The sequence below is a fragment of the Rattus norvegicus genome, chromosome 10 (assembly GCF_036323735.1).
Source record: "Rattus norvegicus strain BN/NHsdMcwi chromosome 10, GRCr8, whole genome shotgun sequence".
Lineage (NCBI taxonomy): Eukaryota > Metazoa > Chordata > Mammalia > Rodentia > Muridae > Rattus > Rattus norvegicus.
The window spans coordinates 54021971-54048594 of record NC_086028.1 but is presented as its reverse complement, the minus strand read 5'-3'; the positions used below and the strand labels follow the sequence as shown (position 1 = coordinate 54048594).

The following is a 26624-nucleotide window of genomic DNA, read 5'->3' as shown; positions in this document are numbered from 1 at the left end:
TGCCTCCAGAGTGTCTGTTACTTTTTCTTTTTCTTTTTTTTCTTTTTTCTTTTCTTTTTTTCGGAGCTGGGGACGGAACCCAGGGCCTTGCGCTTCCTAGGTAAGCGCTCTACCAACCACTGAGCTAAATCCCCAGCCCTGAGAAAGCCTTTTTACAAGTTGGGGCCCAGTCTGCAAAGAAGAAAAGTTAACTAGGCAGAGAGACAGTGAAGAGGCTTCAGAGCAGGAAGGTTTTTTTTTTTTTTCTTTTTTTTCAGAGCCGGGAACTGAACCCAGGGCCTTGTGCTCGATAGGCAAGCGCTGTACCGCTGAGCTAAATCCCCAACCCCAGGAAGTATTTTATTAAGAGACTGTTTTAGGGCTTGAGAAACCTCATCAAGAAGTGCTGACTGCTTTTCCAGAGGTTTGAATTCAATTCCCAGCAACTACAGAGTGGCTCACAAACATCTGTAATGGGATCCTGTGCCCTCTTCTGGTGTGTATAAAGATAGCTACAGTGTCCCCATAGGAAAAAAAAAAGGTTGGAATTGGTATTCTGAGTTGTAACTTTAGGTTGGAGAATTTTATTTCTGTAGCAGATAACCAGGGAATGGGAGGCTACAAGAGTAAGTATGTGTTAATTTTTGCTGAATGGAGTGAGATCATTCTCCAAATTGGGTCAGGTTGACTTGGTTAAGAATGGCAGGAGATAAACTGATTTTCTTTTGTACTAGCTGTTTGTACATGCTGTTTAATTCATGGGCTTCAAATAATTTTGTTTTAAAGGGCAACAATAGTTTCACTGGAAGACTTTGAACAAAGGCTAAATCAGGCCATTGAACGAAATGCATTTTTAGAAAGTGAACTTGATGAAAAGGAATCTTTGTTGGTCTCAGTACAGAGGTTAAAGGATGAAGCAAGAGGTAAGTAAGCTTTATAACTTGGCAAGTATTTATCCATTGCCTGGTCCCTGAGTAAGTCAAGGACTAAGCCTTTTGATGGTGCTAGGATCACAGGGTCTTGAGCATGCTGGGTAAGCACTCTGCTTCCAAGCTGTTTCCAGCCTTCAGTTTCTCTGAAGTTCTAGTTTTATATGCCTTTAAATTTCTTTCAGTCACTGTGCCAAAGTGCGTTTAACCTGGCAATTTATTTCATACCCATATCATCAGCACTAAGAAGTAGCTGTGACCTCCATATTATAGATGAGAAAAAGGAGGCACAGAGTTTGAGCTTTTTCAGTGTCATACTGCACTCAGTTGGGATTTTTTTATTTATTGATTGTATTTAAATAACTTCATTTTATATACATATCATTTTATATATACATATATCAATCTGTTTACATATTATACGTGTAACTAGTACACACTTTGTTTAAAACTTCTTTCTCCTCAGAAACACAGTACAATTGAGAATATTATTTTATTTTATTTTTTTCCGGAGCTGGGGACCGAACCCAGGGCCTTGCGCTTGCTAGGCAAGTGCTCTACCACTGAGCTAAATCCCCAACCCCAATTGAGAATATTATAAAGAAGGAAAGCCCACTAGTAATTTGATATATTTAGTTCATTTTTTATGGTTGTATATGTCTGTATATTTTCCCTTATATAATTTCTGACTTCTTACATAATTTCCTCCTTCTTTCCAGATGAAAATAGACACATATATTTCTCTTTTTTTTTTTTCTGCTTAATATGGGGAATATACATGGCATCACAATTTTTTTTTATAAATTTATTTTGTATACAGCATTCTGCCTGTTTGTGTGCCTGCAGGCCAGAAGAGGGCACCAGACCTCATCATAGATGGTTGTGAGCCACCATGTGGTTGCTGGGAATTGAACTCAGAACCTCTGGAAGAGCAGTCAGTGCTCTTAACCTCTGAGTCACCTCTGTAACCTTGGCATCACAAATTTTTTAGAGCAGGTTTGGGTCTGGAGAGGTGATGGCTCAGCAGCAGGGAGCATTTACTGTCCCTTCTCTTGTTTCCGCTATAATACTCTGAGTCTCATTGTGCTGAGAAGAGAGGGAAGTTCTACAGAAGGTGTGTTCAACTATGTCATCTCTCTCTATAGATTTTCAGTGCCTTTTATTTTCTTTTTCATGAGGGCGCTGTAATCATCTGAACAGTTCTTTTTATTTATTTATTTTTTCTTTTTTTCTTTTTTTCTTTTTTTCGGAGCTGGGGACCGAACCCAGGGCCTTCCACTTGCTAGGCAAGCGCTCTACCACTGAGCTAAATCCCCAACCCCTGAACAGTTCTTTTTAAGTTATAGGTTTTAAAAGGTTTGTTTTATGTGTAAAGAGTGTTTTGGCTGCATGCTTGTGTACTGTTTGAATGCTTGGTGCTCTCAGGAGCTAGAAGAGGGCATCAGATCCCTGCAACTGGAGTTAGAGATAATTGTGAGCTAGCACATGGGTGCTGGGAACCAAACCCCTAGTCCTTTGGAAGAGCAGTGAGTGCTTTTTATGTGCTGAGCTACCTCTCTAGCCCCTGAAGAATTGTTTTAATTTTTGTAATATATAAGTTATTATCTTGGTATTGTTTATTTATAGGTCTTGTTTCACAGTAGTAGGAGTGAACACAGGGCCTTGTATATGACAGGCAAGCACCACACCTCTGGGCTCCATCCCCAGTCTTGTTTTTTGTTCGTCTCATCATTTGTTTTGAGGTGGTGGGACTTAGTGCCTGCTAGGCAAGTGCTCTATCCCTGAGTTTTTCCCCCAGCATCTTACTTATTTTAATTGCAGTAAAAACAAAACAAAACAAAACAACAACAACAACAGCAAAAGAACCCCAAAACAAAACAAAACATTACAAATTTAATCTCTTGTCTATCCTGTTTTTTGAGACTAGGTCTCAACTGTATAGCCCTGGCTGGCCTAGATCTCACTATGTAGATCATACTGGCCTCCAAATCAGAGATCTCCCTGCCTCTAACCTCTCAAGTGCTGGAATTAAAAATTAAAACTGTGCCACCATACCGAGATGGTTTTAAAATATTTATTATTGTTTATGTGACTGGTTGATTTAACTTTAGTGTCTTCAAGGTTTGTTTATGTTGTTGTGACTGGATTTTTTTTTTGTTTACAAAATTTTTTAAATGTGTGTGTGTGTGTGTGTGTGTGTGTGTGTGTGAGTGATGTCTGTGCCTGCCTGCATGAGTGTGGAGTTCAAAGTACAGCTTTTGAGAATTTGTTCATTCCCCCTTCTTACAGAAAATGGATTAAGAACTCCACTCCATCATTTCTTCTCCTCTGTGAATGGGCATTGGGCGGCTTGCGTCTTTAGTTCCTGTGAACAAGGCTGTTGTGGATATAGGTTGCATGTGTCAGTCTGTAATCCTGTTTTGACGTTTTTGATCTCAAAAGTAGAGTAACTTCGTATCCTTTGTTTTGTTTTTCCTTTTTCTTTTTTTCTTTTTTGTTTTTTCAAGACAGTTTTTCTGTGTAGCCCTGGCTGTCTTGGAACTTCTTCTGTAGCTCAGGCTGGCCCCAAACTCACAGAGGTCCGTTTGCATCTGTCTCCCAAGTGCTGGTCTTAATTAAAGACATGAACCACCGCTGCCTGGCCTGTTTTTCTTTTCCTGAAATAGAATCTTTTTGCATAGCCCTGGTTGTCCTGGGACTCTCTATGTAGACAAGGCTGGCTTTAAATTTCTCAGAGATCTGCTTCTTTTTATCCTTTTTCTTTTAACATAAGATATTTTTCAGGGTCATTATATAATTTAAAACATTAAAAATTCAGTATTGAAAAAGGATTTCATAGTGGTAGTTTAAAAAAAATCTGAGGTGTAGTAGTGCATGCCTTTAATCCAGGTACTCTGAAAGCAAAGACAATTGGATCTTTGTAAGTTTGAGGCCAGCCTCATCTACATAGAGAACTCCAGGCCTACCAGAACTACATAGTGAGACTTTGTTTAAACAAAATAATAATTAAAAAAAATATAAAACTTAAAATCTTCATTGGTTTTTCGTAGTAATCTGTGACATATGCAATACACACACACACACACATATATATATACATATATATCTCATATACATATATATATATATATATATACACATGAGAAGTTGTTTAGGAATATTTTGTGTTATTTAGTTTCACTATGAGTTCTACTTTGTGTCCTCTTTTTTTTTTTTTAAAGATTTATTTATTTATTGTATATGAGTACACTTTAGCTCTCTTCAGACACACCAGAAGAGGGCATTGGATCCCATTTACAGATGGTTGTGAGCTACCATGTGGTTGCTGGGATTTGAACTCAGGACCTCTAGAAGAGCAATCAGTGCTTTTAACCACTGAGCCATCTCTCCAGCCCTTTTTTTTTTTTTTTATTTAAAGACATTATTTTATGTGTGTATGTGCATGCCACTTATGTGCAGGTGTCTGCAGAGGCCAGAAGAGGGTGTTAGATCCCCTGAAGCTAGAGTTAGAGGCATCTGTCTGACATGGATTAGGAACTGAACTTGTCTAGCGGAAAAGCCGTCTCCAGCTCTCACTGCTCAATTTCTTTCTGCCTTTGGGCATAATATTGTTCTCTGAGAGGTTATAGCAGTTTAAAATTATTTTTTTAAAAATTATGTTTACTGTGTGTATGCGTGTGTGCGTGCCACTGTACAGATGTGGAAGTCAGAGGATATCTCGTAGGGTTTGTTTCTCAGTCTACCATGTCTGTCTTGGGGATGGAGCTCAGGCTGTCAGGCTTGGTAACAAATGCCTTAAGCTACTAAGCCATCTCACTATCCCACATTTTTAAATTCTAGGGAAGTTCACATTTTTTTCCAGAGATAAACATTTTTAGAATAGAAGCTTGTTTTGAGAAACTGTAACTTAGGAGGAATGTCTTACAGTGTTTTGGTTGGGACTTGAGCCAGGATATAGTTGCTCTCTCTAATGAGGATTCCTGCTTTTGTTTGCAACATTTTGCAGATTTAAGGCAAGAGCTAGCAGTTCGGGAACGGCAACAGGAAGTGACCCGAAAGTCTGCTCCCAGCTCTCCAACTCTGGACTGTGAGAAGATGGATTCTGCCGTCCAGGCTTCGCTCTCCTTGCCTGCAACGCCTGTGGGGAAAGGCACAGAAAACAGTTTTCCTTCACCAAAAGGTTTGTATTTTCTCTTTCAGCCATGTTAGATGATGGGTTTGAAATGCATTTGCTGATGTAGGGAAGCTGCTACAGTTAAATGATGAACAAGTTACTTTAGTATCCAGGAAACAAAGGTAGAATTGTTTTTCTAGGTCACTGTGAGATGAAGTCTGCACTCAACACAAGAGCAGCTTAAGTAAAATTCTTAAAGTTAAAAGTTACTTATTTGGGTTGGGGATTTAGCTCAGTGGTAGAGCGCTTGCCTAGGAAGCGCAAGGCCCTGGGTTCGGTCCCCAGCTCCGAAAAAGTTACTTATTTCTATGTTTTCCAAGACAGGGTCTCTCTCTGAGTAGTTCTGGCTCCTGGAACTCACTCTGTAGACCAGGCCGGCTTCTAACTCAAGAGATTCCGTGCCTCCACCTCCTGAGTGCTGGGGTTATGGAGTGCCACCATGCCCCGCAAGTTAAAAAGTTAAAAGTTTTAAAAGCTTATTTTGGTTATTGTGATATATGTTCGTGCAGATTTCTCTGTCTGTCTAATTTGTCTGTTTTGGGCCTGGGGATTGAACCCAGAGCTCTGTATGTGCTTGGCTAAGGCACTGACACTGAGCTATAATTTCAGTTCCATGTAGAGAATTTGAAAGTACAAGAAGATCAAGTTTTACAGAGGATTTTTCTTTGAGTTATTCCTTACACATTTCTTTGCTACCATAGATTGGTGTTTAGTTTTTTTTTTGTTTTTGTTTTTTTTTTTTTTTGGTTCTTTTTTTCGGAGCTGGGGACCGAACCCAGGGCCTTGCGCTTCCTAGGTAAGCGCTCTACCACTGAGCTAAATCCCCAGCCCCTGGTGTTTAGTTTTGAGGTGTAGTCTCATCAAGCCTAGGCTGTCCTGAAGATGACCTTTGAATTAATTCCTGATCTTTGCGCCTCTCCCTCCCATGTTCTGGGATTACAGGCATGTGCCATCACACCCAGTCTCTCATGTTAAGTTTTTTGATCCTACCTAAATAATTATTTCTCGCTTTTGCCATTTAGTATGTCATAGAAAAACAGGATACAGATATGAAGAGAATCTTTAAGTTACTATTTGGATTGCTATATGGTTGGCTCAGAACATTCTGTTGGATAGGTCTTGAACTACGCACTAAGGTAACATTCAGGGGAACTGGTAAGATTCACCTGTTGTCAGTCAGTGTTTGTTATGTGCACATAAGAGGTAAAGCAGTCTGTAACCAGTCTTAGAGCCTTGCAGTGCAATCCCAGAGCTTTCCAGTTCCAGCTTGTTTAGGTAGTCTGCAGTTCGTATCCCAGCTTCCTCCACTCGCCCTTTTTTCACCCTCAACAGACGCTGTCTCCTCTTGCCCTTCTTAAAATACATTTTATTCTCTAGAGTGAGAGGAGGTTCTCTGGGCAATTAGGACAGCATTTCCTGTATTTGTGCTGCTCAAGTAGCCACAAGTGACTGTTAAACTTTATATTAATTTAAATGAATGAAAGGGATTCAATTTCCTTTATCAGTCACATTTCATTATTGAGAATATTATCATGCTGATTACTGGCTTGGCACAGTATTTCTTTTATATGTGTGTGGTTTTTTAGATTTATTTGTTTCATATATGTGAGTACATTGTAGGTGTACTCATCTAGTCAGTGCTCTTAACCACTGAGCCATCTCTCCAGCCCCTGCACAGTATTTCTCTTCTCTTTGTCTTGCCTTGCTTTTCCTTTTTTTTTTTTTTCTCTTGAGATATGGTTTCACTTTGTAGTCCTGTCTACCCTGGTACTCTGTCTCTGTCTCCCCCCCCCCCCCCCCGCCCCCCCAACACACACAAGGCTGGCCTCAACCTCACAAAGATTCCCTGCCTATAACTGTACCCAGTTTGGCGTATTCTTTTATTTTTTTCAATTGCAAGTAATTTTTTTATACAACATTCTGATCCTGTTTTCCCTCCCTCATCCCTTCCCAGACCCTTCCTTCCTCTTCACCCTTCCAACACTATACCTTCTTATACCTTTTACTATTACCTTTCTTTGTCTTAGGAAAACAGGGAAGTTCAAACAAACAAGAGTAAAACAAAGCTGATGAACTAACAGGAAAAACAGAACATGAGAAACACATACATATGCAGACACACCCAGCCCATAAAACACAGAACTGAGAATGTAATGTACAGGCAGAAGATCAGAAAGGTAAAAAATGCTGAACCAAAACAGTAGGAGACCAAAAAAAGGTCTAAGAATACCTTTGAGTTGGTTGTGTTGGTCCTCTGCTACTGGGCATAGAGCCTGCCTGTGAGTATGGTCGACCCTGTCAGATGCCCTTGGAGAAACTAATTTGCCTCTGTGGATTGTTGTCAGTTAATTGGCAATGGCTCCTTGGTTAGGGATTCTCATGCACTTCCCATCTTAGCTGGCTTTCTGGCTGGCTTGGACTTGTGCAGGCACTGTGCGTGCTGCCACAGTCTCTGTGTGTTCATGTGTGGCACGATACTCATAAGGAAACATCCTTGTAGCATCTGTTAGGGTAACAGTGGACAGCCCTCTGCCCTCAGAGTTCTGTTCTCAGGGTCTCCAGCAATTCCTGTTGATGTTTCAGTATCTTTGTCCTGGCAGCAGTTTGGAGACGTGGCACACTGATGTAGTCTGATCATTAAGAGTCTTTTCTCTTTATACTTTGTACCTTGAAACAGTATGATATTGCTTCAAATGTGTTTGACTTTGTAACATCATCCAATATAACCCAAATATAAAGGGGGCTGCTGATGGCATTACTCTGCTTTTCTCTTTCTGTAGCTATACCAAATGGCTTTGGAACCAGTCCACTAACTCCTTCTGCTAGGATATCAGCACTAAACATCGTGGGAGATCTCTTGCGGAAAGTAGGGGTAAGCATTCAATTATTTATCACTAGGGTTTCCACTGTGGAGGTAGTATTGGGCTGTCTCTTTCTTGTGGTGAGAACCTTATGAAGCTGAGAAGCACCGCAGGCACTGATGAGCAAGGACTAGACCTGAGAAGACCCCAGCCCTGGGCAAAAGGCATTTCTGGAAGAGCCTGGGCTCTGAGGTTACCTATGTAACTCTTGACATTGCTCTCCTGTCTAGTTCTGTTCCTTGCCCCTGCCTCTTATCTTCCTGGGTTTTTTTTTTTTTTTTTGGAGCTGGGGACCGAACCCAGGGCCTTGCTAGGGCCTTGCTCTTGCTAGGCAAGCGCTCTACCACTGAGCTAAATCCCCAAACCCATGTTTTTTTTCTTTGTCTTGTATTTTGTGGGATAGTATGTGGCTGGGGGCATTGCCAGCCAGTCTTTATCTGGGGCTTTCTTGCTCTCAGGACACCTCAACTTCTGGGCCTCATTCTTGGCCCTAAGCTTGTTTTTAGCAACTTGACTTTTGAAATATGACACTGGTTGTTTCTTTATCAATTTTTAACATTTATGTATTTTTATAATTTTATAAAAATATGTATGAGTTGGATGTGTCTGTGCACTGTGTGTGTGTGTGTGTGTGTGTGTGAGTGTGTGTGTGCGTGTGTGCGTGCGCGTGTACGTGTACGTGTATGATGTCTGCTGAGGTCAGAGAGAGTGTTTAGATACCCTGGGACTGGAGTTAACAGATGGTTGTGAGGTGCTGTGTGGCTGTTGGGAATCAAACCCCAGTTGTCTGTAAGAGCAGCAAGTGCTCTAACCTGAGCCAGCTCTCCAATTCTGGCTTTTCTTTCTGTCTTTTTCCTTTTAAAATAAAGTTTTTAAAAATTACATGTGTGCATGCGTTGTGTGCGTGTATGTATGTGTGAGTGAGTGAGACGCATACTTGCAAGTTTATGCACACATGCAAACCCCTACTGGGCTACTAAATACTACATTGGCTTTTTGATTTAAGAATTTTTATTATTTAATTATGTGTATATGTGTGTCTGAATGTGTATATTATGAGAATGCATGTGTCCTGTGAGACCAGGGGAATCAGATCTCCTAAAACTGGACTTAACAGCCACCTGATTAAGGGTTCTGGGAACTGAACTCAGGTCCCCTGGGAGAGCAGTACACTCTCTTAACCACTGAGCCATCATCTAGCTCCAGGTCTTTGGTTTGTTTGTTAAAATATGAGTCCTAGGGATCAAACTCAGGTTGTCAGGCTTGTGAGGCAAGCACTTTGATCTGCTAAGGATTTTCCACTGCACCATCTTGCTGGTCCCTGTAACCTCTTGAATGTTAAGCTAATACTCTGCCACGGAGCTGTACCACTCGTAAGCCTGACCTCTTCCCTTTCTCCTTTCAACTCCATTTGTTCTTTTTGTTGAGTCACTATCTACTGTGAACATAGTTCACACTGGCCCAGGCTGGCCTAGAACTCATGCTGCTTCTGTCTCTGCCTGCTTAGTGCTTGGGATTATCTAGCATACCTAGTTATTCTTTTTTCTTTTTTAGAGACAGGGTCTCACTGTGTAGCTTTGATGGACATGGTATTTGCTAGGTAGACCAGCTGCCTTCTAACTCAGAGAAATCTGTCTGCTTCTGCCTCCAAAGTGCTGGGCCCCTTCATGCCTGGCTTTTTTAATTTTACAAAGCAAAACTAAAGGTCATTCTTGACATTACATCTCTCTTTCACCATCACCTTTGTGGGCCTTCGATGTATACATACTCTAGACATTCTGGCTTGCTCTCCATTCCTGATCAAGCCCCTAAGACTGTGTGGTAATGTCAGTGTGGTTAACAATGTGTGCACTGCTCTACTGAATTTTATTTGAAGCATTCAATGCCAGTGTGCCCCTACCCTCCTTAGAGTGTCCTCGTTTCTTGGTGTCCCTGATGCTGTCTCTTGTCTGTCCCCACCCAGCCGCCCATTTCTCTTGGTTTTTCTTTGTCCATTCTTTCAATGATGGTTTTACTGTTCACAGTCATGGTTCATTTCCAACTGATGTCAAATTTCTATTTCTTAATCTCTAGACCACTTTTTTCCTTTGAAAAGACCCTGGGCTTATACTGCCTGTGTGTATCACTGATGCCTGAAACAATTTTTTACCTGCCATGTGACATGTTCAACAGATATGCACATGGATGGACAAGGAAATTAAAGATTTCAGTATGAATTTATTTACAAGTCAGAGCACTCTAGAGGGGCATTATATCTGACATTATTTAACCAGTTCATTGTACTTTTACCATAAGAAAGGGGCAGAAGAAAAAGAATTTTCAGTTTGTTTTTGGTTCTATTTCATGTTTTTGGGTTTGTGTGTGTGTGTGGTTGAGACTGGTTTTGTTGTAGATATGAGGGAGAGGACAGCTGGGGCATCTGGAAGGGTCCAAAGTGAGCTGGGCCGTAAGGTGAATGAGAGGGTGGGGAGGGGATGAGCCCAGGAGCCCAGAAGGTGAAGAACTGAAGCCTGTGTGTGTCATGCTTTCATTGAAATGGTGGGGCAGGATGTCCATAAGTTTCTGACAGTGTTTTTCTGTGGATTTCTAATCCTTCAGTCTTGTGTGAATTGGAATGGGCTCTATTCTTTTTCTCACCATGATGTATATTTTTCTTTTTTGGGAGCTAGTGGAGAGATACTTCATTTGGGAGAAATTTTTTGGGAAAGAGGGATTCCATGATATCCAGGTGTGGAGAGATGAGGAGTGCCTGTTCTTTCACGGCATGCGTTTGCACATGACAGGCATTGTGACAGATATAAAGGAAGGATACCAAGATTGAGAGGTAAATGAGAAAGGGGCAGTATCATTGGCCGGTGAATTAATTATAGACGAAAGGCATCAGGTATACAGTTTGTAGTATACTATCACAAAGAAAATGGATTACTTTATGTGAGGTTGGAAATGGATCTGTTTTGATGTAGTGGAAAAATACCTGGAAGAACCTATAGAAAGGGTGGACGGCATTAAAAACACCTCAAGTTGATGGCGATTGTAGTGCTTGCTGCACAAGCACACAGAGTCCTAGAACTTAACAAATGATGGATGGGTTGAGAGGTCTGGGGTCTTTACCTACCTACTAGCACCATGGTGTTCTTAGTTGTGGATTTTATGTGTCCCTGAGAGGAAAAAGTTAAATTTCTGAGCTCATTAAAAAGAGAGCCAGTGAAAATGTTCCTTGTTGTACTAGAAAGACAATTGACTATGGTTTCACTAGTGGCTATTATCCTGGAGCCTGAAGGCTGAAATAGAAATGGTTTGAGATGCAGATTTTTCTGTACAGCCACTGTTTTGACAGCCATTCCTTCTTTCTTTGTAGGCTTTAGAATCCAAGTTAGCAGCTTGCAGGAACTTTGCAAAAGACCAAGCATCCCGAAAATCCTATGTTCCAGGGAGCGTTAACTGTGGGGTAATGAACAGCAACGGTCCAGAGTGCCCAAGGTCAGGGCGTGCAACTTTCTTCCATAAAGGGTAAGTCCTTTACTTTTTTTTGGCGGTTCTAGGGCTAAAAGAAACCTAGGGCTTCGTATGTGCCAGACAGTAATTTACCACTGAGCTACAGCCTCAGTCCTCATACTCACTGATGAGTTTTAGTAAGTTTACCAAGTCTTTTTTTTTTTTTAAAGATTTATTTATTTATATATATGAATACACTGTCACTGTCTTCAGACACACCAGAAGAGGGCATCAAATCCCATTACAGATGGTTGTGAGCCACCATGTGGTTGCTGGGAATTGAACTCAGGACCTCTGGAAGAGCAGTCACTGCCCTTAACCGCTGAGCCATCTCTCCAGCCCAAGTTTACCAAGTCTTATGTGAGGGTACCAGAGTCTTGAAGGTCACGAACACTGGTGAGATTCCCTGCTTTGCTTATTCAAGTCCCAGAGGACAGAGGTCTGTTCTTGTTTCGTGGTTCCCAAGGAGTTTGCTGCCCCTGGAACCTACAGCTTCTGCCCTGGGGGTAGACTCCTAAAGGCAACTGTGTTGGGCTCAGGAGACTGCAGAGCTCCTGTGGGCCTGGTCTCTAGATCCTTACAGCTTGAGAAACTCAGCACATCTCCTTTAAGGGAAGGGGAGATTGTTTGTACACAGACTGAACGGCAAACCTTTTATTTGAAGATTTTAGAAAAATACAAAGTTCTAAAGTGCTTAGACACTGGGTCATATACAAGTGAGAGTTCAAGGCTAGCCTGGTACTTAGTGCGTTTCAAGCCAGCTAGAGCCTCATGATGAGACTGGCTTAAAAAAAAAGTAAGTGTGTGTGTGCACTTATATTCAAACTAAAAAAAGCTTTAAGCTTAAAGCAGTGGTATATTGTTAGTGAAAACATTGCAGAATGTGCAGTAAGAAGCAAGTGTCCTATTTTCACACTATTGTGGTCATTCCTTAGAGTTAATTTTCAGGCTTGTAAAAATGAGATTTTTATGCATCTGCTGTAAGAGTACAGTTTAAATATGGCTCAGTAACTTGCCTGTTTTGATTTACATTGCCAGTATCTTTCCATATCAGTACCTTTCCTTCTGTCTCATTTTGTTTTCTCTCTAATATGCATAACTATCTTCCTGTTAGAGACATGACTTCATACTAATTAGGACCTGTAATCCATCTGCTGATCAGGTCCCTGTAGGTAGTGGTTACTGGAACAGCAGCTGCTGTGCTCATGATCCCTTGCCATTGTCTTTTGTGAGGGGAGTAGGCAGCTTTAAAAACAGAACAGAACAAAGAGGGATAGCTCTGGAAAACGCCACAGTATTTTTTAAAGGTGCTTGTATTTCTGATGTCCTCAATAGTTATGGTTTGTTTACAGACAACCTGATTGTTTTTTTTTTTTTTTTTTTTTGGAGCTGGGGACCGAACCCAGGGCCTTGTGCAACAAGAGCTCTACCACTGAGCTAAATCCCCAACCCCCAACCTGATTGTTATATACAATGTGCTCTCTCTTTGGTTTTGGTTTTTGAGACAGATTCTCCCTATCTAGCCCTTGTCATGGAACTCACTCTGCAGACCAGGCTGGTCTTGAACTCACAGAGATCCACTTGCCTCTCTCTAAGTGCTGGGATTAAAGGTGTGTCCCATTATCCTCAGCTACAGTCTACGGTGGAAAGAGTTTTAAGGCCAGGCATGGTGATGTATGCTTTTAATTTCCAGCGCTGGGGAGGTAAAGGAAGGCTGATCTCTGTGAGTTCAAGATTGGACTACAATGTGAGTCGAGGAGAGTCACGGCTACACAGAGTCAGGAAACCCCATCTCAAAAAAAACCAAACCAAAACAAAACAAAAACAAAGTATTCATCCCGTAGTGGAGAATTGTGGCCTATTTCCGTTTCTTATGACACTTATGTCTTGAAAAGGAGACAAAGACCTCCTACTAAAAGTATATTGTAAAATATCTGTTTTTAAGTCAGAGCTCTGTTTTAACTCCTAAGGTCTTTCTGGTAGGCTAAGTGTAAAGGTAACGTTCATCAGGCTAGGGCGCGCACATTTCTGAGCAGTTCTGAAACATGACGTGGATAGACATGTCCACATTAGACTGGCCTTTCCCCAAACGATAGAGGAAGTATGAAGGAAGTGCTCTTCACGAGTGTTGGAAACTTGGGATTATGCCACAGTCTCTGTCTCTGGAATCAGGTTCTTGGTGGCTGCAGGTGGTATCTTACAGCGTGAGAGGAGGCACGGACTAGGGTGGGTTGGTTAGGCAGGGGCCTTTGTGTGGAAAGTACTTGGAGGTGGTCACACGAGGGAAGAGTACATTGTCATTCAGGTCACTGCTCTTCTCTTGCATTTGCCTCCCATCCCAGGGTGCCAGGGCAGGCATTGCTCAGAGAGGGAACCTGCCTAGGATGTGGAGCAGCAGTGTAAGCTGAAAGCTGGAGCCCCAGGAGCAGCTAGATGCAGGTCTCCCCATCTCCTGAGCTGCACCATGGGGAAAGGGCAGAACAGTTCTTTTTCCTGACAGATCCACTTGTAGTTACTATTTGTGTTTTGTTTTAAATTATGAAAATTTTATGTTGTACTGTTTCAACCAGCAGTGAAATATGCCTTTATGGATTGTCTCTTGATAACAGTGTTTGCTTTATTTAATAAGAGGATTGTGGGTGCACACTGCAGTGTTAACCCGCGGTTGCCTGAGGGATCCCGTGTCCTCACTGTGCTCTGGAGGGTTGCTCTTCGTGGGTTTGCTATGTGACCACATCCTTGCTGCTCTGCTCTCTTTCCACCTGTCTTGTAGTCCTGGCTTTTTATCTCTGTTTTCATCTGCTGACTAGATAAAAACCAGGATGTCAGGTTTCCGCTGGAAGAGTAAAGGGAATAGCTTGATTCCAGACATTATTACTCTGGCATGTTAATGAAAAGCCAGTCTTTGTAGAAATAGGAAAGTGTAGCTTGGGACTTTAGCATGTGAAAAGCTGCATCTTAAAACCTTGGCTGTGGCTGTGGTACTGGTGTTGCTTGCCCTTTGCTCCTGACAAGTATGTCTGTAGCTCCATCACAGTAGCTCACTAGTATGACTGAAGACCTGTTTCTTGGAAGGTTGTGAGCATGTGTACTTCATATTGCTCATCGTCTTTGCAGGGCAATGCAGCCCTTGACATGTAAAACTGCACACACCTCACTGGGTCTGTGGCCTTACATTGAGTCACGAGTATTTTTTCAGATTATGGTTATCTGAGGACTTCTTAGAACTAGGATTTGTCTTCTGGGGTTTCTGCCAGCCCCCCAGATGCAGGCTGCTGCTGCCTGGCTCCCAGTCATTCCACCACCGATCCTCTCTGTATTCCTGCCTTGGGGATATGCAGTTTGTGTATTACTTGAATTTGCTCTAAAACATTTTATTTTCTTCCATAAATTTAATCTGGTTTTATTTATGTTACTTGTACATGGTGCAAATTGTGGGCAAACCAGTTAGGTTTTCTGGGTCATATGTAGGTAGGTATGGGCTCATTTCAGGGCATGATGTGAAAACAGTGTTTGCATTGCTGTTTAATGATCTTTCCTTTTTTTTATTAGGCAAGAAAAAGTCATATTCCCCACGTTGTTCATGGGTAACTCAATTTGTTTGCTGTGCTTTCTTCTCTGTCTTAATCATGCTGTGTGGTGGAAGACACATTAACAAACTGGTTTTACTAACTGCATGGGGTGGACTCAGCTTTAACCAACTTTTAGCCCATGAGTGAGCTTTCAAGATCTTGTTTGACTTGATTAACCATTGCTGTGACTTGATCACACGCACTGTTGCTGCTGTGCAGGACAGTAGCCCAACTGGAGTTGAGTGTCTGTGGTCTCAGCTAGCTGAGTGAGGTCTGAGGCAGAAGGGGGCTTGAGCTCAGGAGTTTAGGCCACAGGGTGAGACACCAACCAGACCCCAGCATTGTGGTCTGGGTGGTGGGGAGTCTCTGTGGCACTCCCATTACATGGCAGGATGAAGTTTGAGTTGAGCGGTAGAGGCAGTGCTAGGCTCCAGGATCTCCTCGCTGCCTTCATGGGGATGGGTGGGGCTCTTCCTGCCTTGGAGTTGCTTCTGTGTTCTCCTTTCAGAAACTGAAGATAATGAACTTTCTTTCCCTGCACTTGCTTTTGTTTCCATGTTGAACTGGGATGGTAAATAGGAGGTGTACAGAATCCCCCTTCTCTTTCTGAACTGTTGATGTAGCCTGGCTAGAGGACCGAGCTGCCTGGAGCTGCTCCGTGCTTCTGTTTACACACAGGGAGAGTGGGCTCTGGCTGCCCTCCTCTCCTTACTGCCTTCACAGGTACTTGTGCTGCTTTGGCAGGCTGAGCTTTGCTTTTTGTACGGTTAGATGCTGGATAGCCCCCTGACTGGCCGAGAGGTGCAGTTTCTGTTGCTAAGGCATCTTTCTGGAGTTGCAGTCAGTTTTACCATAGCTAGACTTGGAGTATGGATTGCATGTCTGGAGCCTTTTGTTTGCATACTGAATCCTAGGGTTGTCTTCATCCTTACCTGTGCCTTTCATTTAATTCTGGGCATTTATTTCTTTACATCTGCACCTGGTATATTCAAAGGCTTTTCTTCTCTTGGGAATTTTCCTCTCTGAATGGATGTAGTTTCCTGAAAGGACCTCTCCAGACCTGGAGGTCAGCTTTCTTTTCTTCCGGTTTTAACTTCTTACCTCTTGATTCAGAAGAGAAGTGCTAGGCGAGACCCTCTGCTCAACCCACTGCCAAGTTCCCCTATTCACACAGAGATGTTACTGGCCTTCCCCTAGAGCTCATACGTACTGGGAGCATAGAGCTGGTTGTTCACTGAGGGCTTCTGCATGGCTTGTGACAGGCTGGGAAGGCATAGGACACCTGGAGGCAGTTGGGGCTGAACAACTCACTAACTGCTCAGTGGGCGAGCCTGGGCTAATGACCTGATCTTCTTTTGGTTTGTTTCCCGCTATAACAATGGAGACAAACTTGATACTACTTTAAAAGTGCATTTAATTTAGTCCTGTCCTGTTTCTGTGTGAGGGACTGTCCTTGTGGCACACCCTAGCAGACCATATGACAAACTCTTGGGAGCCTATAGTGCCCATCTGACGAGTTGGGGGCTTTCTGTAGTGTAGCTGAGGACAGGAATGGAGGTTTGTGTGTTGGACACTAGGTCTCCTATGTATTTCTTCTTCTGGTGGTCGAGAGCATCAGAAGAAGCCCAGGGTCTACACAGGCAATGGAGTTAGTTATAAAGCAAGCCCTGCACAGGCCAACAGACTGGCCGCAGGCCTCAGGAGAAGCACATGCATGCAGCTTTTGGGAAAGATTTAAAGAGAGAATGGGTGTGTCCTGCTGTAGTTGGTTTCTATGTATGTAATGCAGATTTTAAGTATGGGCTGTGTTCAGTCTCTTGAAACATGGAAGTAGTGTCAAGTTCCTGCGCATGTGTGTCTGTGTGCCATTAGTGACTGCTTATGAACCGGTGGTCTTTGCAGGGAATAAAATATATGGCTTACTTTTTAGAGAATGCCTCTTTGTGAGTCTGTATTCAGCTCCTTGGATCCTTCTGCAAACAAGTGGGGGACAGTGTTGGGCAAGAATTGAGGCTCTCTCAGAGTCACTAGTGGGATGAATTCTCCTACCAAGTGTCTAGACTAGAAAGGCTGAATTGCCTCCTGAGAGATCTTGTGCCTTGCCCTCTTTTTCCTCCCCCTGCTTCCTGCAGCTGCATGCTGGTGGGTGGACTTGGGGGTGCCCTCCACCTTGCTGGGTGTGCCTGGATGTTGGCTGGCCCTCCTGTGGATCTGGGTTGCTGTGTTTAAGAAAAAACAAATTTTCTCATCTGGTTTTGCTTGCTAAGCATTAATTTTTTTCACCTTGAGATACTGGTATTAGAATATAAAATAATAATTATAAACCAGTAAAATTTATCTACAACTCAGAGAAGAATATATTTTAAAATTTTTCTTCTGATATAGATGATTATATATGTATATATAGTCTATACATTATATATTTACATATATATACATCTATATTCATTCTAGACTTAATCACATAGATGATAGTATCTGTGTAAAAGGCTAGAATAGAATAGAACCTAGGCTACACACTGCATTTTCTCTTTCATTTTGAGGAGGGGTGTTGTTTTGTTTTTGTTTTTCAAGATAGGGTTTCTCCATGAAGTCCTGGCTGTCCTGGAGCTCAGTAAACCAGGCTGTCCTTGAACTCACAGAGATCTGCCTGCCTCTGCCTCCCAAGTGCTGGGATTAAAGTCGTGCACCACTATCACCCTGCTCCTTTTTTTTTAAATTAAAAACCATCTCACTGAACATAGGTAGTTTAGGTTGCTCGCCTCTTTTTCTTTATTAAATCATTAAATACATTCTGAATAGTCTCCTCTGCTATTAAAAGTACTGCAGCATACATTCTTAAAGTTGTATTTACATTTCATTTCTTTGTTGTATAATTATTTAACTAGCTCTCTAGTGCCAGACATTTAGACCTTTTAATGGTTAAAAACAAAATCAGAATTGTGTTTACAGTGGCCCATAGGACAAAGGTGCCTAGAAGGGTGTGCATGGTCTCAGTGCCCCAGGACGGAGAACCCTCCATTCTCCTATCCGCAATGCTCTGTGTAGTTGGGATCCTACTGTGGGTAGGGAGGAGGACTAATTTCAGAAAGCAGCTAAATTTCCTGTGTGTAGAGTGATTTTTAAATAAGCCTTTTTTCTTTTCTTCTTCCCTTGCTATTCTGGTCACCCCACAGGGCAGTAAACGGCTTTGATCCAGCTCCTCCTCCTCCTGGGCTGGGCTCCTCACGCCCATCGTCAGCACCGGGTATGCTGCCTCTCAGTGTGTGAGTGCCCGGCCTCCAGGTGGGGCCCCTGCCCTCTTCCAGCAGCCCAGGACACCTACGCCTCGTCCCTCGGTGCCTGGGTCCAGCCCTGTGCCCCTCTGTCTGCCTCTTCACCGCTGGCAGAGGGCAGGCTGCATGCAGTGGCCGCTGCTGGGCCCTGCCCAGCCCCAGGACTCTGCGCGATATCAATACTGGCTATTTTCTCTTCTCGCCGTAGTGCCGTTGGTTTCACATGATTGCACTTTTGTGGGTCCCAAGTGATACACACATACATACGTGTGTTTCTCGATCACTGGATGTGGAAGCACCCGTTCATCACATCTGCCTCATAGCCCCCATATTGCTGTGCTGATAGGATTTAGTTGTGTTTAGGACATTGCAGATCTTCTAGAAGTTTCCCTCAATCAGGTTGGTAAGGCCTTCTAAGCTCCTGCCAAGCATCTTCAGTGCTCACAATCATGTGTCCCCAGCCTCACCCCTGCAGTCAGGAACGTCTCTGAATTACGGAACACTGTCTGTACCTTCTGGCTTTATGTAAGCAGTCCATTCCATTGCTTGTTTCTCAAAGCAGCGAGATGCCTGTCTGAGCTGCAAGAGGCAGGGGCAGCTGAGACATGGGCACTCCAGGGCTGAGCCTCTGTGCTGCCCTCTCCTCTGTGCCTCAGACTCAGGAGGCAGGTGGCAGCCTTCTTGCCAGCTTTCCAGGCCCTCAGGTCAGTGACATCTCTCAGAGCGGTTTTGTTTTTTTTTTTTTTTTTCTTCTCCTCTGAAGGGCCATCAAGTTGCACTGGGGAGGGTTGAGGGGCCCGATTGTGGGCTGGCGGTGTCAGCTCTTGGGCACAGACTGGCTAGAGGTGTTTGTCCCTTGCACCCTTTGGCTATTCTCATGCTGCACTTACTGTTTACATTTGTTTTACTGTACATAGGTTTGTAAACATTATTGCCTAAGATATTTGTATATAACTTGGGCTTTGTAGCTTTTATTTATTCAGACTCACATGGCATGTTAATTAATGACTTACGATGGTGTCCGACTCTGGGCAGCTGGATAGGATCATCATGTGGTTAACAGAAGATACTTCCCTCCAAAAAATCTTTTAATGTGGAAACAATAAATTTCACAGAAAACAAAAGGGTTGAGATTGTTTTATTTGGTTCCTGCTGTCCCACGAGAAAAGACTACACAGAGGCAGTCAGTGTCTCTTCTCCCACATCGGATATGATGGAGAACGGGTAGGAAATGAGACAGAAGATTGAGGCCACAAGAGAGGCCTTCGCCACATTCTCAGGGGCAGCGTGAGAATGGTCCAGACCCAAAGGATAGCAGGGTTAGTAAGCTCGCCGTGGAGAACCTTCGTGGGCCCAGGAACTGGTCTTCCAGTTGCACTGAACACTTCGTTTGCCAGAAATGCTGCGGTTAGAGACATTATGTGGACATAGGCTTCTCCTCACACGTCTTTCCTTGGGTTGATATTAGCAAGTGAGAGAAGTTCCAGGTGTTCGATAGCAAAGTTCCAGATGCCATGTTGAAGAAACTGTAAAATGGGGTGTGAATGAGTGTGCTTTGTTCTGAACCCTGCCTGCTTACAGAAGCATAGCTCAACAGTGAGCGTACTTCATAGCTTAAAGACAAGTGTGCTAAGTGTGGGGTACAGGTAGGTGGATTTCTGAGTTCAAGTTCGAGCCTAGCCTGCTCTACCTAGTGAGCCCCAGGACAGCCAGAACTATGTGTAGAGACCCTGCCTCCACCCTCAACCCCCCAAACCATAAAATAAGAACAAAACCAAGTGAACAAAAGCAAAAGTTGAGGAAGTCAGATTCCTAAGTGAACAGCAAACAAGATATCCCTGACTTTCTGTCGACAGATGACGACAGTATCTCCCCTGTCGACAGATGACGACAGTATCTCCCAGGCTGACCCCTCGGGAGGCCCTGAGTGGTAGAAGATGGTTTATCCTGTCTCACTGCTTTGGCCTCTTGCCAGACTGCCTTTGGAGGGATGGATTAAGTCAGAGTTTGAGCAGTTAGCAGACCTTCGTTTATGTGGGGACCCAAGACCTTATACTAAGCTAAGCTAAGTCCTTTGGGGATGAGCCTCACCTGAGTCCCCCACTCTTTTTTTTTTTTTTTTTAAAGATTTATTTATTTATTATATATAAGTACACTGTAGCTGTCTTCAGACACACCAGAAGAGGGCATCGGATCTCTTTACAGATGGTTGTGAGCCACCATGTGGTTGCTGGGAATTGAACTCATGACCTCTGGAAGAGCAGTCGGGTGCTCTTAACCGCTGAGCCATCTCTCCAGCCTGAGTCCCCCACTCTTGCCTCCAGGACTTCTCAGATTTTCTGAGGCTTTGTATCTGCAGACTTATGAGACCGCTCTGTCAGCTGCTGCTTGTGAGTTGGTGGTGCGGGTAGGCTGGGGTAGGCTGGGGTAGGCTGGGATAGGCTGGGGTAGGCGGGGATGCCACTGTTGCTTTGGGCCCAGGTCCGCCAAAGCAGCAATGTGTTACTTTCTGGTCCTTGCTGGGAAGATGTTCAGCCAGTTGTTTGTCCTCAACACGCTTGTAGTAGCCCTCTCCACATGACCCATGTGGACACTGCTTGTGAGAGCCCTTCTTCAGCACCTGTGAGAGGGGTGGTATGGAACTTTGTGCTTGCCGGCTTAAGTGCCCGTTCTGGTGGGTGCCCATGGCCCAGCTGTTGTTGAATCCTCCAGACTAAGAATTTGATGAGCTTGGTCTTTTGGGTCTGTGGGAGCCTTTCCTTTTGGAAGTGCTACTCCACACTCCTCCAACCCCCACTCAATCTTCCTCAACAAGTAGATGACAGGGTCCTACTTCTTGGCTCAGAATAACTAGAAACTACTAAGTCAGCTGAGAGCCTCAAAACCTACCATGGGGTTGGGCGGGGGTAGGCACTGCATAGATGAGCACAGGGCAGCCACTTGCCCCCCAGTTTGCAGAAAGGACAGCTCAGAGCGAGGCCAGGATTGGCCATGGGACCATTATCTGTTTCTGTTGTGCCCTCTTCCCGAATGGGAGGTTGAGTTCTCTGTGTAGTGTGGACCTGGGGCATTCCTCCTGCCTCAGCATCCTGAGCCCTGAGATTGATAGCCGCGATTCACTGTGTCTGGCTTGAAGAGGCATATGCAGAAACAATCTGTTAGCAATCATGGGCTTTGTGCTGTTTTATGACTCTTTCTCCTGTCTGTCTGCACCCACAGGGTTTCTGCTAGTGTTTCCTGTCAGCTCTTTAGGAAGTTTTCCCTGAGGCAGCTGTGACCCATCGGAAAGAAGTTTACCCTTTTCATTGACGGGTCAGGTGTCAGCTCGACTGCCTTCTCCGCTAACATGCAGTAGGTAGACTCCTGCCTGGACTGTGGTCATGGGGGCGGGGGGTGCCTACGAGGAGGGCAGGGCTCACTGTGCTGGGCTGGCAGTGAGGGCCTGAGTAAACAGAGCCTGTGAGACAGTAGAGTGAGGCTCAGTGGCAAACCCCACTGCTTGCTGCATTAGAGGTTGGAGGTAGGAAACAAACATTTCAGTTTTAGCTAGGAAAAAAAGTCAGAATATTTACTGATCCCTGTGTGATAGGGAAGAGCTGTTCTTTTAAGTCATTCATTTTATCAGGTTATTCTCCATGTCTTAATCTAGCCTTACGCTATAAAAGCTATTAGCTATAAAAGCTTACTTTGGGGATATTACCCTACAATATTAAGAATACAATAAACTTTAGTCTGGTGGTAGGGAATGGTCAGGATGGCTTAGCATTACAGATAAAGTGCAGTCAGGTAGTGTGGATGTAATCAGTGGGTAGAAACTCAAAAGCAGCAACTCTTTGTTTAAACAAATCAAGTAAGTGATGGAAAGTGTGTAGGGGACTTACTCTCTAGATTTAAAATTGCCTCCAAGGTTGCCCAAATTGATTAAAGGAAAAAGTAGTAATGCTGGCTTTCTTTTACTGTGCAAGTTGGCCTGAGACCTGTGCGAGGCAGGCAGTGTGGCTTCTCTGACCACTTATGCCACCCCAGGCAGTGTCACAACAGCTTCCCATGAGAGCCATTTTACAGACCCTGAGACACCATTGTTAGAGGATGCACTTTGTCTCCTGCCCATTGAGAACAGTGTGACAGACAGATGGAAATGCTTGTCATCATTTACTAGATGCTGTTATTTTCTGTGTGCGTCTGCATCATGTACGTGCCTGGTGCCCTTGGAGGCCAGAAAAGGGTTTCAGATTCCTCTGGTCTGGGTTTAGATGATTGTGAGTCACCATGTGGTTGCTGGGAATCAAACCCAGGTCCTCTGGAAGAGCAGCAGTGCTCTTAGCCACTGAGCTGTCTCTCCAGCCCCCATTTATACCTTCACTATTACTGGCTTCCCTAGTGCTAGGTTAAAGGTGTGGCTTGGGGTTGGGGATTTAGCTCAGTGGTAGAGTGCAAGGCCCTCCCTGGGTTCGGTCCCCAGCTCCGAAAAAAAGAACAAAAAAAAAAAAAAAAAAGGTGTGGCTTGCCACACCCGGCACTTCTAACCTATCACAGGTCATAGACCGTGAGAAGGATGGATTTCCTAGAACTTGACTGTGGGCCTGCGTTCGGAATCATTCTTCTGGCCCAGAGTTGCCCTTGTTCGTGTTTTCCCAAGCAGCATTAGCATCTTGTGCTGTGGTGTTGATGTGGCATTCCTGAAAGGTACATTCCACCGTCCCTTCCAGAATCTTCTCCTAAGTGGCTGACAGCCATTCTGCAAATTTTGATGCTGAACCTTACTAGCACGAGTCAGGCAGTGACAGCCACAGCCCAAGTGCCACCTATTTATAGTGAGACGCATGAGATCTCTAGAATCTAAACCAGCTCTATCTTCTCAGTCAGCTGGAATGCAGCTCACTGACTGTCTACACTGCAAGACGAGTCAGACTGAATCCAGTCCTACAGAGCTTGAAGGATCTGGGCTCCCTTCTTGGCATAGCACACAGGGAATGTAATATCCAGCCCATAGGTAGCTAGTATTGACCAGCACTGTGAGGTAAACATCCCCTTCCATAGCTCCGGGTCACACTCCTGACAGTTAACTATTTCACTGGCCAGGAGTAGACTGTAGGCTCTGGTCCTTAGCTGATCTAGGGCCGCCTTTTAATAGAGACTGGAGAAAGTGTCTCAGCAAGGTAGGGAAGCAGAGGAACTAGGCAGCCCATGGGGATGACTCCTCATGGTGGCCACAGTCTTTGTTCTCAGACCTGCTGTGGCTGTGGGGAGAGAAGCTGTCATCAGTTCTCTCTTCCAGGGTCTGATGTGGCCATTCTGATTTGGTTTTGTGTGTGAGGTGGGGCAAGCCTGGGCCAGGAAAGTGTGCTTTGCAGTGTTCTTCCTTCTATGTTTAACATCGTCTCAGTGTCTCATTGGGCCCTGGGCCCATCTGGGTCAGTCAGACCAGGGCAGTAGGGCTAGAAGGACATCTTAGCTAAGGTTCAGGACATGGAGGGAAATGCTGAGAGAGAAGCAGAGGTCCTGGAGTCGTCCTGGTGTCAGGACATTGGAAGCCTGCCATTAAGCCTGCAGGCTAGGATCAGTGTAGTGCTGCGGTTACAGTGTGCACAGCCATGCCTTGTCCAACAGACTTTTCAAACTACATTTGACTACAAAGGGAGGAATTGTTTAGCGATCAATGGTTCCTTCAACTTAGCATGTTTGTGGAATCAGGAACTAGTCCTGGTCCACAGAGTCTGTCAGTTCTGACAGGCTGAGTTGTTCAGACGCTGACAGACCAGTCAGGCAGGACAGGAAGAAAGAATGATTGAGACAAATAGGCTTCTACATCCAAGCTCTAGGATACGCTGTGAAGGTGAAGCCTGTCTGGATGGCCATCACACCAACCAACCACCTTTCTTCTCCATGGTCGGGAGGGTTTCCTATGCCTTTGTTGTAAGAGGCCTAGATATAACTAGGGTGTGTGCTCACTTCCTGTTTCCCCAGGGTTCCTTTGCAGTGAACACCAGAAAGGTTGCTCCTCCCCAGTTTGCTTCCTGCACACATCCTGTATATACATGCAATCCCAAATTTTTGGGATTCCTTAAAAATGTTCTAACCTAGTCTAGTCTTCAGTGACTGGGCCACACACTCCTACATTGTTTCCTGCCTTCAGGTGTCCAAACACTGGAAACAGATGGCCATTTGCTGTTTGTGGGAGACCCCACCCTGGTGTGCATGGTTCAGGTGTGTGACCCCCTCCAGTCAGGTCACAGATGGGAAACCAAGAACAGAAGGTGCGGAAGCAAGTTCCATGTTCACATGATTATTCTTGTTTATTGAGGTCTGTTTGTTCTCAACGGGTGCTTTTTCCTCCAAGTAAACAGAGCAGGCGCAAATATCTATAATGAATAAATTTATTGTCTTACAAAAATCATTGTCTAGAAATATGGGAGTACAAGAAAAGATATTTGCAGTCAGGTGTCTGGTGGTCAACAGCCAGTACAATTCATACAGGGGAAATCAAAGATTCCAAACCCATGTGACCAATTCTTCCTCACAGATGTTAAAGCTTTTAACCCAAAAGGTCTGTGTTTTCGAGCACATTGCCACGGGTCGGGGCTTGTCATTAACACTGATTTGCTGCTGTCACTGAATGTTTCTACTTCACTACAGAGGTACATGATATAAAGCACAGACAAAACCTAATACACTGAGTTGTTAGAGGCAAATAATACATTTAACATTGTCTTAGTGCTGCAGTGTCTAAGGCACTTTCTGTAACGTCAGTCTGCTCAACTACCAACCAAAACCAGAATGCTAAGTGTTCATTGTAACACTGTCCAAAGGAGGGAAGGGAAATGGAGGGCACACGCCCACTGGCGTCAACATTCAGGCAGATGGCATCTGTTCTCGAGGCTCTGTGGCCTCATTGACAAACTTGGAACACACCTCCGACACAAAACTAATATTCCCATTTTGGGCTCAAAGCAGTGGCTGAATTTGCAAGAGGGCCTGACTGGTTGGAGAGGCCTTCTGTGAGCACCCCAAGGGTCACAGAGGCTCACTCCTGAATTGAGGAGGGAGGGCATCATCAAGCCAGACACTCAGAGACCACCTGGAAGTCACTGTGATGGCTGCCACCTGGGGCACCTTATATGTTGAGGCCACTGTCCTCTCTGTGCATAGAACTCTGGGGCTATTCACATGAGACAGTGGGGACACCATAAATTTGAGGGGCAGGGTCACCCCAAATGGATGCTGCTTCCCAACCCAAACCCACCCCTCCTAAGCCGCCAAAGCCCTTCTCACAGTTTGCTCACCGAGACAGCGATCACTATTCAGAGGAAATGAGAGACAAGTGCAGGTTGGGTTCACAATGCTCTAAGACCGGGTGTGGTGGAAGGGTCAGGGCCACATGAACACAGAACTAAGGTACCTGTCGGCAGGACAGAGCATGCAGAGCAACTGAGCAACGTCCCCGGGGCAACCCCAGGCCCAGCCACTGGCAACAAAGGGTCTGGAGTTTGTTTCAAAAAGGTTCTTTCTTCTTAATGCATCATAAAATGGTCTCTTGATGAATATATGGAAAATAGATGCAACGATGAGACAATCTGTTTAATACGCATGTCTTGTGGAGGTGTATATATAAAAGGGGCAATTGTACCTAGTCTGAAGCAGGATTCAGTCTGCGCAGGCCGCAAAGCCTTAAGACACAGTTGATTTCCTTAAGGAACCTGGGGCTTGCCGCTCCCGAGTGCAGGGCTCAAGCAGACCAGTGCTGGGTTGGGTTCCGGCCTGTCCTCAGCATCACCTCTGACTGCCTGTGTCTATTCCGACTGGGGTGGCTGTGTCTCATTGACATCACTGGTCTTGCTTTCTGTGTCGTCATCTGACAGCTCTAGCGATGCCCCCTCAATGTGTAGCTGGCGCCGGCCAGATCGGCTTGAAGAAAAGCTGATTGGGCCGCCCCGCCTGGGAGAGAAATGCACAAGCACATGAGGCTGCTGGGTTGTTCAACCCTCAACAAGGCTCGTTCTCTACCTTCTACTCTACCCTGTCTGGGCATCATGGCCTTGGTGGGTAGCTTGTCCAGCCCCTCCTTTCCCCCCACAGTGCACGTGACCGTGGTCGACATGGTAAGGCAGACAGGTTAGGGTGAAGCTCTACCCCTCAGAAAGCCTTTCCTGAAAGGGGAAGCAGAGCTTAGACTCTGATTTTGTATTCTAAGTCCTTTAAAATCAGAGGCTCAACTTCCTGGCCACACAAGCAGGACACCAGCATCCTTTGCCCCAGGACAGAGGCCTATGCTGGCTCGCTGGCTTTTCCGGCAAATGTGTGTACCCCCTTTACTCTGCCATGCTCTGCTCCCTCACTGG

The 26624-nt window shown here is 44.5% G+C and overlaps 2 protein-coding genes across 15 annotated transcripts in view; one reads left to right on the top strand and one right to left on the bottom strand.

Moving 5' to 3' along the window:
• Ndel1 (nudE neurodevelopment protein 1-like 1) overlaps nt 1–26624 on the top strand; it is a 79475-nt gene that overhangs the window by 32315 nt on the left and 20536 nt on the right. For 3 of the 8 annotated variants that reach the window (XM_063268360.1, XM_006246578.5, XM_063268361.1), the window contains exons 5-10: nt 766–902; nt 4915–5088; nt 7863–7954; nt 11302–11453; nt 14991–15025; nt 18187–19409. In XM_063268360.1, coding sequence (XP_063124430.1) covers nt 766–902; nt 4915–5088; nt 7863–7954; nt 11302–11453; nt 14991–15025; nt 18187–18194 — 598 coding nt within the window. In that variant the 3' untranslated portion in view covers nt 18195–19409. Of the gene's footprint in view, nt 1–765; nt 903–4914; nt 5089–7862; nt 7955–11301; nt 11454–14990; nt 19410–26624 lie in introns of those variants that run through there. The other 5 variants (XM_039085116.2, NM_133320.2, XM_039085117.2 and 2 more) reach the window with 3 other exon arrangements.
• The window catches only part of Myh10 (myosin heavy chain 10), a 132078-nt gene continuing 130016 nt past the window's right edge, over nt 24563–26624 (bottom strand). For 6 of the 7 annotated variants that reach the window (XM_017597544.3, XM_063269927.1, XM_063269926.1 and 3 more), the window contains one exon: nt 24645–26220. In XM_017597544.3, coding sequence (XP_017453033.1) covers nt 26076–26220 — 145 coding nt within the window. In that variant the 3' untranslated portion in view covers nt 24645–26075. Of the gene's footprint in view, nt 26221–26624 lie in introns of all 7 variants that reach the window. The other variant, NM_031520.2, reaches the window with a different exon arrangement.